Raw genomic sequence first — 14624 nt, 5'->3', positions numbered from 1 at the left:
ACTTAATTGTCCCAGGGACTCCAAAACGCCACCTCACGCAAGCCAGTCTGTAGCCCACATCGTCATTGGGCTCAGCTCTTCCCATGTGAACCCATGTGGCTGTGGCCGGGGAGTGCGGAGCTGCCTCCAAGCGCGGCTCCATCTTACTAAGGTAACTTTAGCATGACATGCGTGCCAACATTAGCTATCGCCGCCTACCATTCAACCTTGAGCTTTCGCGACGGCGTATTGGAATATTGTTTGTTTGTTGTCGGAACCCGAACGCTGCCAACTCAAATCGCTCATACAGCAATTACTGCACGCTGGACCGATACTAAAAGATTCACTCTTGCATTGCCTGTCCATTTTCCTTCGCCAGCCGACTCCACCTAGAGATACAGTGCCAGGGTTGCGTCATAGCACACGTAGACCCAATAGGCGACACGGCGGCGATTCTCTGTGAAAGCGGCCAAACGCGCATCCTGACACGACACCGACGCTTTTTGACTTTGCTCCCATCGCTGCCTAAATCTCCGCGAGACAGATATTGTAGATCTGCGACGTCAAAATGATGAGCTGGTGGTCTTCGGGGGCCAATACCGCCCTGGACGAGCAGATTGAGAAGGCGACGAGTAGCAGTTTGTATGCCGCTCCTGCCTAGCTGGCCCGCTGGGTGCAAATCGCCCTCTCTGCATCCAGCTTTAACTATTTCCAAGTGTGGCTTTGTGACTAACAGCATACCTACAGAGAAGATATTGCGCTCAACCTCGAGATATCCGATGTTATTCGATCCAAGACCGTCCCGCCCAAAGATGCCATGCGTTCTCTCAAAAAGCGAATCGGACATAAAAACCCCAACACGCAACTAAGCGCTCTCGAGGTCTGTCACCCGGCTAGACTTCTTTTTATCGGTCTTTGCCCCCGGTCTGTACTTAATACTGATAGTGAGGATCAACAGCTTACGGATACGTGCGTCAAAAACGGCGGGCAACATTTTCTGGTCGAGATCGCCTCACGCGAATTCATAGACAATCTGGTCTCTTTACTCAAGGCTACAGGGCCCGCCGCCGTCAACGCAGACGTACGCACCAGGATTCTCGGGCTGATACAGTCCTGGGCAGCTGTCACACAGGGTCGTGTCGAACTTTCGTACATAGGGGAGGTTTACAAGACTCTACAGCACGAGGGCTTCCAGTTCCCTCCTAAAGTCGCCGTGTCGACCAGTATGATTGACAGCAGCGCGGTATGTCAATGATCTACATCTATCTGCATGTGAGCCGCTACTAACTATTAACAACAGCCTCCTGAGTGGACCGACTCCGATGTTTGCATGCGTTGCAGAACTCCGTTTACCTTCACAAACCGGAAGCACCATTGTCGCAATTGCGGCAGCTGTTTTGATCAGCAATGCTCTTCGAAGTCGATCCCGTTACCACATCTTGGCATAATGCAGCCAGTTAGGGTGGACGATGGCTGCTATGCCAAACTAACGGACAAGAGCAGGGGATCAGGGGGCCCTGGCGCCGGCGCAGGATTTGATCGAAAGTCACCTAGCCTGTATTCTTCATTCCCCCACAAGAACCGATCGTCTTCGGCGATGCAGCCCCGGAGTGCTAGGGTTGACGACGGATTTGACGAAGACCTGAAGAAAGCCCTAGCAATGAGTCTGGAAGAGGTCAAGAGCCATTCCAGAAATTATGCGCCCGCAAGCAATGGTATTGCCAACGGCGCCCAGTCCAAGGTTAATGGGGATTCTTCCGCCACGAAGACTGTGGAGGAGGAAGACGATGACCTCAAGGCTGCAATCGCAGCCTCGCTTGCTGACATGGAGGAACAGAAGAAAAAACATTCTGCAGTGCTCCACGAACAGACACATAGTACAGAGGCGGCATCTGCGTCTACTTTCGTCCCTCCCAAGAACGACTACGAGCTTACACCGGTTGAGGCGGAGAACATCAACTTGTTTGCGACTTTAGTAGACCGCCTGCAGACGCAACCTCCTGGGACTATTTTGCGAGAGCCCCAGATCCAGGAACTTTACGATAGTATTGGAACACTTCGGCCAAAGTTGGCTAGGACCTACGGAGAGACTATGAGCAAACACGGTAGGTTCTAGAGCGACGCAACAGATATATATATATAGGTTTACAACCCCGTTCTGAGCTAACTTTCTGTACAGATACCCTTCTTGATTTGCACGCCAAACTCGCAACAGTAGTGCGCTACTATGACCGAATGCTCGAGGAACGGCTCTCAAAGGCATACGGTCAGCGTAATTTTGCGGGTTACAACATGCCTATAGCTCGCCAGTCATCCAGTCCCTATCCATCGTTACAAGGTCCCAGTGCACCTACGAATGTCCCCGGAGAGAGCTTCTACACCGGACAGCCCCAGCATGATTACGCCGAACCGTCACGGCAACCTTCATATCCTCCACCAGCGTCGGGCACTCAACAGCAGTTCCACCAGTACGCACCACCTCATCAGCCTAGCGAGGGCTGGCAGGCTCCGCACACTCCCGCCCCGGCAGCCCAGTATCCCGGACAGCCTCCTCAGCAGTCGACAGAGTCGATTCATTCTCATTCCAGCGCGCACAATCACCAGAACCTTGCGGCGCCAAGCGCACCGGATCAGTCGATCCCAACCCCTACGACAGACCCGGCTGCTTCTTACTATTTTAACCAGCAACAAGTCTCCGCACTCCAAACGCCAGTATCTGTCCCCGCGGAGCCTGTACAATCGCCGTATCCCAACTTGCAGCAACAACAACAACAACAACCTTCCGCACAATACCAACACTCGTCTGCTCCCCAAGGCCAAGCGCAGCAACAACAATCACACCAACCGCCTCAGCAGCCCCAACAGCCGTACTGGCAACATTCAGCATCCCAGAACACGGCGCTGCCGACGAATCACCAACCATGGCCGCAGGTGCCCAACAGACAAAGCGGATCTTACGTGCAAGAGCCCTTACCTTCTGCACCCCAGCACGCACCGCAAAAACCCGTCGTAGAGGAGGCTCTTATTGAGTTGTAGGGTGGGCAGGAGGTTACTTTGGATTTTCGGGCTTGGGATCGCATGTGTGAGAAGGTATTACAGCACAGCCCCGATTGAAAATTTTCTGTCGCGGACTTTGATGTTTCGATGCTTGTCGTATACAATCGCTCGAAAGGTAGATTTCTTTTAATTGCAAAGAGAGGTGGTCTCTTCAAAGGAGAAGTTACCTGTTTTCACTTCATGGGAAAGCTAACGTGTCTGCATTTGTCGAGCTCATCTGATGGCGATTGATCATGTCATCCCTTGCATCGTGCAAGAAAATGTGCCAGGGATGATAAAATTCAAAGGTACGAATGAAGATTCACTGGAATGTGGCCCTCGCTTCAGAATGGTTGCCAAGGGCTGCTGGCAACGGAAATGAACAAAGATTCCTTGATTTGGCAGTCAGCTGTACTGCCTTGTAATGAAAGCATTCGTAGGTATCTAGCAAATCCGGATCCGTTGCATTCCTCGGCGGACGGCCTCTACCTTCTAGACAAAGATGCACCTTTTTCTTTGTTTGATTTGTTTCTTCTGCTCTCAAGTTGCGTTGATCTTACTGACACCTAAAGCCAGACATCTGCCAGAGAAAGTTTTGAGAGGTTTGACCCAAGATACAACCCTTCCCATCGTATATTTGGCGTCAAGGAACAATGACGTCTCAACAGAACGACGGATCAAACAGCGATCGACTTGGGTCGGGTCAGAGGCCCTTGGACATCGTCATGAGCGGCTACACACATTACGAGCTAAACGAGAACCTCGAGATCGAAAAGTGGCATCGACCGGCAGCTCCACCGGCTCCGGAACCTGGGTCTTTGCTGCTACCAGACCCCGAGGAAAAGGAAGACAGGAGCTTGGAGCTACGGGCCAGATGGGAAGAGCAGCCCGAGGTGCCGAAAGACAAGGTTCCTGCCGAACTTGCAGAAGCAGAACGCAAGTCAACCCAGATCCCACAAACCCCTTTCAGCTAGTATCGTGGTCGTGAGAATTACAAAACCGAGAGACTAGGGGGGGAGTCTATTTCTCTGCAACAGCTAACGAATAAAAACAAAAAAAAAATTACAGCGTACGTCCTACTTGACCGTGCCCGTCGCGCCGCGTACGAGGGCTACCAGGAGCCCTCGGACCTGCACTGGCCGGTGAAGCTGCCGTCGCGCGCCCAGCTCGCGCGCATGTCGCACCGCAGGCCGAGGCCGAGGCCAACCAGCACGGCCGCCAAGGCGAGGGAGCGCGGTGGGACAGTGAGGCCGGAGCCGGTGTTTTGGGGCAGCGGCCAGCGGCGCGTTACGTTGGGCAAGGACTACAAAGCCAGTGGCATGATCAAAGCCATACTTGTAAGTTGCTGGGTCGGTTAGTGTGAGGTTGTCGTCCATATTGACATCCTGGCTGACATGAGGTTGCCTTTTTTTTTACCTCCAGGATGGTGCAAGGGCCAATGTGAAGGCTAGAGCGTCGAGGGGAGCCAGGAGGTAGAGGATGGCTGCTGATAAAAAAATATGTCATCCGGGAAAATATGAAGCGAAGTTTTATGATAGGGGTTTGCATGGTTGTCGAGGACTGAAGGGTATTTGAAAAGGGGATAGGAAGAGTTTGATTGTTCACGTGGAATAGATGATATTAATGGATCGATCAGTCAATGTCTGATGTCATTGGCTAGCATTTCATATTGTTTAATCCCCGCAGTGAGGAATTGCTGTTTCGCCTACACTTGTAAGAAAGATTACCATACTGAAAGATGGAATTTTAAAAAGAGCGCATTATGAGAATGATCAAGTGATTTGTGCACGACATATGGGAGCAGATCGCCTGTCGGTCGGTCGTGGTTGTCATCTTTCCAGCAAAGTGACAAGCAGAGTGTCTGGCGGCTGAAGCGGGGCAGGGGCAAATGGCAAATCACGAAGTCGTCGATGTAATCAAGGCACGATGACTCAACATAACAAGAGTCTCACTCAGCCTTTGAAAACTCGCAACCGACAAAGCATACAACAAAGTCGTACAGACAACATCACTTGTCATCAATAGCCTCGAGTTGCTTGTCGTCCACTTTGTTCAGTAAAAAAAAAAAAAAAGAAGAAAAATGCCGGCCACAATCTACTTCGTGCGCCATGCCCAAGGCTACCACAACCTCCCCCAGGTGCCAGGAGGGCCAAACCCGTCTCTGCTGGCCGACCCAGACCTCACAGAACTGGGCAAAGAGCAGTGCGCAGAGCTGAGCGAGAAGTTCCCCTTCCACTACAAGATCACCCACCTGGTGGCGTCGCCGTTGAGGCGCACGCTCTACACGTGCCTGCTCTCCTTTGGCCCGGTGCTGAAGCAGGGCAGGGTGCAAAAGGTGACTGCGCTACCGGAGCTGCAAGAGATCGGGGCGATTCCCAGCGACACGGGTAGTGACCCGGCGGTGCTGGCCAAGGAGTTCGGTAACGAAAAGGTCGACCTCGGCCTCGTCAAGGATGACTGGACCAACAAGGGCCCAGGTTCACCGTTTGCGCCTGAACTGGAAAAACTTGATGCTCGGGCCAGGGCGGCCAGGATTTGGCTGCGGAAACTCGCATCCGAGGTTGAGGGCGATGAGGCGCACATTGTCGTTGTCACTCATGGAGCCATTCTGCATTTCTTGACTGAGGATTGGGATGGCACGTCGATAAACAACAGTAAGAACCTTTTTTTGTTCTTTTTGCTTTTATTTGTTTCCTCTGTTTTGTTGCTTTTTTTTTCCTTTCCTTTTCGCAACCAATATACGTTTTGGGTGCGTTATTTTCCCCAGGTTGCTGCAACTGAGCATAGTCATTCGGAGATGTTGAAGCCGGCAAGGCTTGGGTTTGGAATACCCGGCTTGCCGGTCGAGGGTGCCTTGTCCTGATCCCAGTTGCCATCAAGGCCATTAATCCATTCTCGGGGTTGGAGGCCTGGGGCCCACTGGTCCCCACTTAGGCAAACCATGGGGTCGACTAGCGCAGTGAAGTGCAGTGCAGTGCAGTGCAGTACAGGACTACTGGTATCTTTAGCATTACGCGTCTTGATTTACTGTTTCGGCTCGCGGATTGTTTCTTTTATTGCTTTTCTGCTTCATGCTGACGAACGGCTGTTTTCACAGGCACCGGATGGCAGAATACTGAATGGCGCTCGTACGAGTTCGCCGATTCTTCCGGACAAGACTCGCAAGCAAGTCTTAAAGAAACAAAGGAAAGCCGGGAGAGGCGACGCGGAACCGCGATTCCCCTGACAGAGACGGAGCAACGGGAACTCAAGGCTGTCTTGTGGCGTGGGGTGAAGGAGGAGTAGGTAGTTGAATGACGCGGAGGGATTCCGAATAAGCAAAGTCCTTGGCAGCGAAGGAAAGGCGGCCGGGCTGACCGAGGGGTTCTAAATTCGACGATTGGGTCAGACTGACCTGGAAAGAGAGACAGACACAAGACTGACAAGACATCAAGTAAAGATAGATCACCAGTAGATCATAGAATATAAATACAGTGTGTCAAGTTCATGTCATTCATTGTCGCTTACAGCGGCACATGAATACGCACAAACGCATTAGCAAACTCCCTTTTTTTTGACAGCATTATAAACGCATGAATTATTACAAGTATGGGGAAAACTGGGACAAGGAAAGCCGACTAAACAGTTGCTACCCGATAGTGGCGGGAAAGAATCAGAATCCCGGCAACTCGATTAGTTGGTGGTCATAGCTGCCCAGGAGGGAGTTAATGCAATCAATACAACGCTGTGGCAGTTTTTAGGCAACACATATTCTGCATTAATGGAAGGGATAAAGAAACAAGAGAAAATAGAAAAAAAAAAAAAAAAAGATCGGAGGAAGCCGACAGCGTGAGGCGATAATTGTTCTGGCGGCTGGCTGCTTTCAGCCTCTTGTGGCCTCTGATTGAGCCGCAGACCATCGTCTCGGATGGGGGACAGCTAACCAATCGAAACCGAACCGCGCGACTATTATGCGGTCAAACGACGTAACGTACAGTATGCAGCCCGCCCATCGACCTTCAAGCCTATGGAAATCCAGTCGGAAATTTCCATGTCGCGGCGTCGATCCTTCGAAGGACTGGAAATCATCGGCACAGAGCCCGCCTTGCCGCCAAAAATCAACCATTGTTATGAATGCATGGGATGATCGCTGTCTAGCGAATAAAATGGATTAGGGCTAGTTCTAGTTCTGATTAGAATGATTTTGAGGTGCACAATGTCTTGCGTTTAGGTGGTTGTGCAGCATCGATCTAGTTGAAACGGACAAAGTTGAGCACGACGCTTCGACTTGATTCGCCAGTGGCTTGCCAAATGCCAATTTGAGCTCTGGCCAATGCAATATGCAAGGAGCCTAGGGGTTCCGTCGTCGGCTCCCTGATGCCGCGAGCGCGCTTATTATCCACGCAAGAGGCCCATTGTTTTTCTTCTCATCAGCCCCCCCAATGTGGCCAAACTGGGTTTAGCAACCCGCTGTGGTACCTTGCATGCTTGCATGGTGTCATCCTTGTCATCCTTTCTTCAGCGCCCTAGAAGTCTTGGACGACGCTTTTAGCCCAGGTACGGATCCATCACCCCCACACAACGGTCCCAGGGTAAAGGTGGGCTGCCCTGATGTAAGCCCGCTCATCATTGGATGGATTAGTGAGATTGTTGGGGGAGGCCTGTCCATCGCGCCGTCAAAAAAAAGATCTCTGTTTCATAACGTACCAGATATTGATGCAATTGCCCGTGCAGCCCTGTCTGTCCGTCTTTTCGTCTCTCCTTTTTGCTTTTTGTATTCCCCCCCCTCATCGTTTTTCGTCCCTTGGTTCCTTCTGGTGAAGGTCTGGCTCCTCTTATCAGTGCATTTTATTTTATTTTTGTTCTGTTTCCACTGCGATGGGTACAATGATTCGGTTGTAACATTACCCTACTTTCCTTGGCCTGCGATACCCCCAATCTTGCCAAAATCGGTCCTCTTATTACTGATGGTCACTCTTTTACTCTCTTGATCTCGCTATTGTTTCGATTACTTCCAACCCTGCCTGGTTATTTTCAACCAGCACAGGAATTCATTCATTCACTCCTTCGGTCAGAAACTACACGAGTCGGACATTCAGTTCACTACATTCCCTAGCAAGCAGCATATTTATTGTTTTCTCGTCCTTTTCTGGCATAGTGACGCCAGCCCCCGAGACGATCAAACTACCAGGACTTAAGGGTCCCGCAGCATCTTCATTCGACGGGTCCATTTCCCCGTTGGCCTCGATCGCCAACAATACTCTGCTGCAGTATTCTGTTCCATCTCTGCCCATGCTGAGTGGGATTAGTCGCGCGCCCTGCAACTGAGCGATCGACAAAAAGCACCACTTGTATCCACCACCATCATACATACACATAGGCACGCACGCACGCACGCATGCACTCACACTCGCCTTGACGCCAATCGCTGCCGTATGCAGCCCTGAAGAGTTTCCTACAAACTTTGTTTTGTGCCTTAACCATTGCCCACTATCAGGCTGGCCAGACTAGATTAGGGAACATTTCCTCCTCTTCGACTGCGACAGGCGGGCTCAGTAGCAGCGAGCTCCCTACCCCATTTGTCCAGTCGACTGGGCGGATCTCTCCAACAACGACAATCCTTTCGTCGCATCTTGGTTTCCCTTTTTTTTTTTTTTTTGTTCTTCTATTTTTGATTTCATTCTACTTTTACCATACTTCTCGAGTAGTATACTTTGGGTTTCTTGACGACGCAAACGAAACACAGTCGGTCATCCCGCGGGCGAGGAAACGACTTGTGTAGACGGCCGGTCCGGTTCCTTCGCATTCACTCATTCACTGATTCCATCTACATTCGATTCAACCCGACGACTCTGGCAGCCTTTTTTTTTTTTTTTTTCTCTTTCTTTTTGTTTCCTAGCCCCTTTCTTCAGACATCGCCGGTCGCCACTAGAGGATAACAACAGTTGCCAGGCTTCTGTTGTTCAAAATGGGTTGCGGCGGCAGGAAACACCAGGCCGAGATTCGTCCGGAGCAGAAATGGGAATACATTGTAAGATGAATACATCCGACTCGGTCGAACCGGTTCATCCAATTGTGTTGACAGCTACTAACAAAATCAAACTAACCCTATGCAGAGTCTAAATGATTTCAAGTCAACATCATGTTGGACGCCCTTTGCCTACAGTTATCTGTGGATTTCCCTCTGCATATCCATGGCCGTTTATAGCGTCGACAGTTTTACCGCCGTTCAACTTCTTGCATTTAACCAATGGCCCGGCCAGGTCCGACCAGCCATCGAGTTCGACATTTCAAAGTGGATTTTCGCCGTCTGCATCATTCTTTCATTTCTCAACCTCGGATATGAACACATTCGCGCGCAAAAGGTCATCAGGAGGGGCAGTGTGGCGGAGAGCTACCTGGACAACTTGGCAGTTCGCCTGCAAAGTATCCGAGTCGGCGGCGGCAACGGTTACAAGCGATTCCTGGTCTTCGCTGAACTGACCAAGAGCAAAAAGGGCGCCGAATATTTGGCGCTGTTCACATACTTCAGTTTCCAATGTGAGTTTCTGGAAGCGCGTACCTTTTTTTTATTTGGCCTGTTTAGACAAGAGGTACTGATTTCTTGCCCCAATTTCGCGTGCAGCTTGGTTTAGAGTTATTGTCTGCTCCGGCCCCAGGCAGGTGGTCAATGCTGTGACGCTTTATGCCTTTTACCAGGCCCAAGATCTCACACCAAAGGGCACCGACGTAGGAAATACGTTGCTGGACTTCTTCAACAAGATCAAGTTCCAGGCCGAACAGAACCCCGTCCTTGCGCTGATCCTGTCTGGTATGGTTTTCACCCTGGTGGTTTGGGTCATTGCCTTGCTCGCACTGATCGCAGCCGTGCTTTGCTGGGTACTGTTCCTGTGGAGTTACATTCCTGCAGAGGATGGTAGCTTGTCGAACTACTGTGCGCGAAAAGCCAACAAGCGACTGATGGCCATAGTTTCGGCCAAAGTCAATAAGGGTATAGCCGAGGAGGAGAGGAGGAGAAAGAAGGCGGAACTCAAGGCAGCAAAGAAGGCAGGCGAGAGGCCACCAGAGGATGTCAAGCCAACATTACCCGACATTGGCGACGACAAACTTCCAACGTTCCCCTCGCTCGCGCGCGCCGACACTATGTCAACACTTCCGCCGTATGCCTCGAGGCCAGGCACTCCAGGAAGTATCGAACTGAATTCATTGGATCAGAAGAGACCGATGCCCTCTCGGCAGGGAACCATGAACAGCAATTACTCGTCCAGGCAGCCGCTTATCGGTGCTGCTGCAGAGTTTGGGAGATCAGCATCGCCTGCTCCATCTATTCCCAACACAGCCTACAGCGGTAGAACCTATGGTGGCCAAACCCCCATGAGCCGAATGCAGTCCAACGCATCCTTGTCACGGACTTACACTGCCAGCCCGGCGCCCTTGTCGTCAGCAACGGTTCCGGCTCTTCCGCGGACCGGCTACCAACGCAGCCAACCGGGTGGACCGCCGAGCAGATTCGACAGCTACGACGACTACTCCAGTGGTCGTGCTAGCCCCGCGCCATCTATGTATCCCTCGCGCGGTCCAGGTGGCCCGAATATGCCACCGAGGAGCGCGACTGCGCCCATATCTCCTCGCGGTCCTGATGGATATGACGATTACTCAAACGGTCGTGCTAGTCCTGCACCGTCAATGTATCCTCCGCGGGGCCCACCTGGCTCGAATGGTCGAGCTAGTCCCGCGCCATCAATGTACAATCCCTCCCGAGCCCCGCCGCAGAGGAGCGCGACTGGGCCTATGCCTCCCCGAGGCCCTGGATACCCTCCACAGAGAAACATGACTGCCCCTGTTTCCGGGCTGGAGGACCAATATAATCCCAACACTCGCCCGCCAACTTCGAGCAGTCAGGCCCCGCCTCGTGGCGGCTTTGGAAACGGCTGGAATTCGGATCTCGAGAACCAACGGGGCGGGCCCGGAGGTCCGAGATATTAGTCATATCAAAGGATGACAACAACGACTTACTTATACGTTCACTATCGCCCTCGTCCAGTGAACGAAGGGTCACATAGTGGCTAGTCATTTTGTACATTTGGTATATTTGGCTCATTTTGATTGAGCACTCTTTTCTTTGTTGGCAACGGTTAGGAGAGTTGATAGGCACACTTGGCGTTATATGCGTACCATTGGCAAATGGGCGGCTTATTTTCTCTGTATTTTTTAATGCTATATGTGTACGTACACCTACATAACAAACAGGTCCCGCTATGGTTGGCGGTTGAATATTATGACATTGGGTGATCTTTTATTTTAGGGTGAAGTTAACTTTAATCCTCTTTCCTCGATGTGCGCACATTAAGGATCTGTCTGGAGTCGGGTTCTTTCTCAAGCCGGTAGCAAATCAAAGGTTTCGCTGAAGGTGGGTTGCGTCGACGATTGCTTACTGATCAACAGTCTGGCTCTACTGTAGTTCTGGTTTGTAGTCTACCTAGTCGCCGTTTGTCACCCCGCGAGCGATCAAGTGACATCCCACCTCGGCATTCTTTATGCGGAAGTTTTCTGCGCCATGGCTTGTTCAAATCCCGACCTACCCAAGGGGAATTGTTGTTACGGCGTGCATAAGCAAGCGGTGACAATAATCATCGTCAAACTGTAAGCAATGATAGATATTATTGGAGGGCTGGTACAATTACAAAACTAACAAACTTGCATGTATCCTACAAACGGCATTTGATGACTGTCGAGATACATTTGACTATATACATAGGGTATGTCAGCCTACCTAGTTAGTGCATTTTAACCTCTGATACAATACATATCTACTCCCAGTTCCAATCAATCTCCTGGTCACATTGGGGCTATTTTATTCACTGATGCTATGCCCACATCCAATACTTACCCCAAATTGCCCCTCAAACCTCATCAATCCGATCCTTTGGACGGCGTCAAACGTCACCGCACTACTAAACTTTCAAGCCCCAGCGCCTAAGCTACAGTACCACGGTGCCATGGCCACCATACACGCAAAGACGCAGTGGAGCGAGGGCGAACTCGCCGTTCAGGACCTCCTGCGCGTCCCGACGCGGCCAAATCCGACGGCGCATGGCCTCCCCATTCACTACATCAGCCGCGTGCAGGAAGCCCCCCTGGTGGCCGTCGGCACCCTCGACGCCGACGCCCGGCCGTGGACGAGCATCTGGGCCGGCGAGCCGGGCTTCGTCCGCGCCATCGCGCCGAATGTGGTGGGCATGCGGTCCCTCGTCGACAAGGCCAACGACCCAGTCGCCGGCGTTCTCTTTGGCGACCTCGCGGACGGTGAGGTCTTCAGCGACCCGGATGCGGCGGGCGGGGGCCGGCCCATGAGCGCGCTGGCTATTGACCTCGAGAGCAGGGACCGGGTCAAGCTGGCTGGCAGGCTCGTCGCTGGCGTAAGGAGCGCCGGTGCCGCGGACGAGGTTGGCGATGTGCAGCTGGCCATGGCCGTGGCCGAGAGCATCGGCAACTGCCCCAAGTATCTGAACAAAAAGGGCATCCGGCTGCACGTGCCCGAGCCGGAACTCGTCTCGGACGCCCTGCCGCTTCCGGTCCGGGCGCTGGAGATCCTGGAGACGGCCGACATGTTCTTCATGTCCACGTCGGATGGGGGAGGCGACATGGACACGAACCACCGCGGCGGCCCGCCGGGCCTGCTGAGGGTTGTCAGCAACGGCGAGGGGGACGCGGGTGTCGTTCTCGCGTACCCCGAGTTCTCGGGCAACAGGTTCTACTCCAGCCTCGGGAACCTGCATGTGAATGATAAAGTGGGCATCAGCGTCCCGGACTTTGGTACCGGAGACGTAGTGTACCTCACGGGAAATGCGAGGCTGCTCGTCGGCGAGACTGCGGCCAGGCTGCTGCCGCGCACCAAGGTCGCCGTGAGGATCGAGGTCAAGGCCGCAAAGGTGGTCAGGGATGGGCTGCCATTCAGAGGCGAGGCTGGTGAATTCAGCCCATACAACCCTTCTGTGAGACGGCTCGCGACCGAGATCGCAGCCGGACTGGGCGTGGCCGAGGTTCAAGGTAGCGGGGGGATTGCTGTCGCAGTGCTGAAGCAAAGGCAGGTGCTGTCGCCCACGATCACGAGGTACACGTTCGCCCTGCAGCCCCCAGCAAGGTCCCTGAAGGGTCGAGTCGGAACTTGGACGACGGCGCAGCACGCCACGTTTGACTTTTCGTCGGAGCTGGACGCCGGCTACAGCCACATGCGGGATGACGATCCGCAGAGCCTCAACGACGACTTTGTGCGCACCTTTACCGTGTCGAACCCGCCGGTATTTTCGTCGTCGTCGTCGTCGTCGTTGTCGTCATCTGCTGGAGAGGGCAGGTCGCGGGACGATGAATTGCAAATCACCGTCAGGACCAACGGGCCCGTCACGAGGCTACTGCGGAACTGGAACTTAAGAGCTCCTCTCGAGATACCCGTGATGGCGTTTGGGGGTGGGAACCTGCGGATCCCATCATCAGCGGATGATGAAGCACGTCCGGCTGTCTTCATCGCCACGGGCGTCGGGATAACGCCGCTTCTCTCCCAGGCGGGTGCGCTGCTGTCCGCTCAGCAATGGTCGGCAGGGGCCCGTCTTAGTGTCCTGTGGAGCTTGCGGAGGGAGGACCTGCCCTTCGCGGTGGACGAGTTCAAAAGGACGCCTGGGCTTGGGGCTGTGACGAAGTTATATGTCAGTGACCTGGAGTCGGCAGCAACGGATGAGGGTGGCAGTGGTCCACAGGCAGATACGGGCCGGGAGATCGGGGCGTCGCTTGTCGTTGCTGGCAGGCTTACGAAGCAAAGTCTTCTTGATGCTGCCCGGAACGAAGACGGGGATCTGAAAGCCAAGTTCTATATATGCGCTGGACCTGCAGCTACAAAGACAATTACTGAATGGTTGGCTGATCAGGATGTAATTACCGAGAGCTTTGACTACTGAGTAGCGGAACGGATAGACCATCAGACTAAGGTTTTGAGATTCAATAGACTTAAAGAGAAGTCAAAGTAGAACATTATGAGTGTGATAGCACGTTGCGAATTCGAAATTGGTAAACATGTCATGTCGCTAGAACAGCTTGAAGATATTATTCTTGCAGAAGCCTATGGCTAGCTGTTTCCTCCATCCTATCTACGGGATCTATCTAAATACATGCCTACGTACAAGTCGTTTGCAGCCTATCTGCAATACCGCCAAAAACCCATTTTAATGCCGCTGTTTGATGTCATGTTCCCGGAACGCCTATTACCCAAAAGAAAAGAAGACCAAAACTAATAAGTATCCAAAAAGAAAAAGGGGGGAGAATGTGTGAAAACGCCAAGAGTCCCCGACAATACCATCGTGGATCCTGCACCCAAAGGGTCACAGTCTCATGATCGCGTGATGCCATGTTCCACGTTTGCAAAACAGACTATAGGCGCCTCGCGATCGCTCTTGCAGCCAATCTCGTCAACCTCTCGTTACCAAGAGAGAACTGCGGCGGCGAGCATGCCGAACCGACACCGAGACACGGCCTCGCACGCGCGCACATGTGGGACGCCGTGACAAGGCCGGAAGAGCGTATAGTATGTACATGCCTTCCGAAACGAGGCATGGAATAACCAAAAAAAAAAAAAAAAA

The 14624-nt window shown here is 52.6% G+C and overlaps 5 protein-coding genes across 5 annotated transcripts; all 5 read left to right on the top strand.

Annotated features, from left to right (window-relative positions):
• The first annotated feature begins 230 nt into the window (after window positions 1-230).
• On the top strand, window positions 231-3390 carry PgNI_01356 (uncharacterized protein). Its single transcript, XM_031121429.1, has 4 exons — window positions 231-621; window positions 727-1222; window positions 1280-2084; window positions 2159-3390. Exons 1-4 carry the CDS (start codon window positions 548-550, stop codon window positions 3013-3015), a joined length of 2232 nt encoding a protein of 743 aa, XP_030987372.1. The 5' UTR covers window positions 231-547; the 3' UTR covers window positions 3016-3390.
• Window positions 3391-3668: 278 nt separating this feature from the next.
• Window positions 3669-4491, top strand: PgNI_01355 (uncharacterized protein; the record flags this gene model as incomplete). The annotated part of the gene is made up of 4 exons (XM_031121428.1): window positions 3669-3923; window positions 3990-3999; window positions 4084-4352; window positions 4438-4491. 4 exons carry the CDS (start codon window positions 3669-3671, stop codon window positions 4489-4491), a joined length of 588 nt encoding a protein of 195 aa, XP_030987371.1.
• A 464-nt stretch (window positions 4492-4955) lies between these two features.
• PgNI_01354 (uncharacterized protein) lies at window positions 4956-6502 on the top strand. Its single transcript, XM_031121427.1, has 2 exons — window positions 4956-5669; window positions 6113-6502. Exons 1-2 carry the CDS (start codon window positions 5096-5098, stop codon window positions 6298-6300), a joined length of 762 nt encoding a protein of 253 aa, XP_030987370.1. The 5' UTR covers window positions 4956-5095; the 3' UTR covers window positions 6301-6502.
• Window positions 6503-8962: 2460 nt separating this feature from the next.
• On the top strand, window positions 8963-11282 carry PgNI_01353 (uncharacterized protein; the record flags this gene model as incomplete). The annotated part of the gene is made up of 3 exons (XM_031121426.1): window positions 8963-9025; window positions 9111-9534; window positions 9620-11282. The coding sequence occupies 3 exons, from the start codon at window positions 8963-8965 to the stop codon at window positions 10978-10980; spliced, it is 1848 nt and encodes a 615-aa protein (XP_030987369.1). The 3' UTR covers window positions 10981-11282.
• Window positions 11283-11993: 711 nt separating this feature from the next.
• On the top strand, window positions 11994-13946 carry PgNI_01352 (uncharacterized protein; the record flags this gene model as incomplete). The annotated part of the gene is made up of 1 exon (XM_031121425.1): window positions 11994-13946. One exon carries the CDS (start codon window positions 11994-11996, stop codon window positions 13944-13946), a length of 1953 nt encoding a protein of 650 aa, XP_030987318.1.
• Between the last annotated feature and the right edge of the window lie 678 nt (window positions 13947-14624).

The sequence above is a fragment of the Pyricularia grisea genome (assembly GCF_004355905.1).
Source record: "Pyricularia grisea strain NI907 chromosome Unknown Pyricularia_grisea_NI907_Scaffold_1, whole genome shotgun sequence".
Classification (NCBI taxonomy): Eukaryota; Fungi; Ascomycota; class Sordariomycetes; order Magnaporthales; family Pyriculariaceae; genus Pyricularia; species Pyricularia grisea.
The sequence above is the reverse complement of the archived record's forward strand: the minus strand, read 5'-3'. Positions and strand labels throughout refer to the sequence as shown.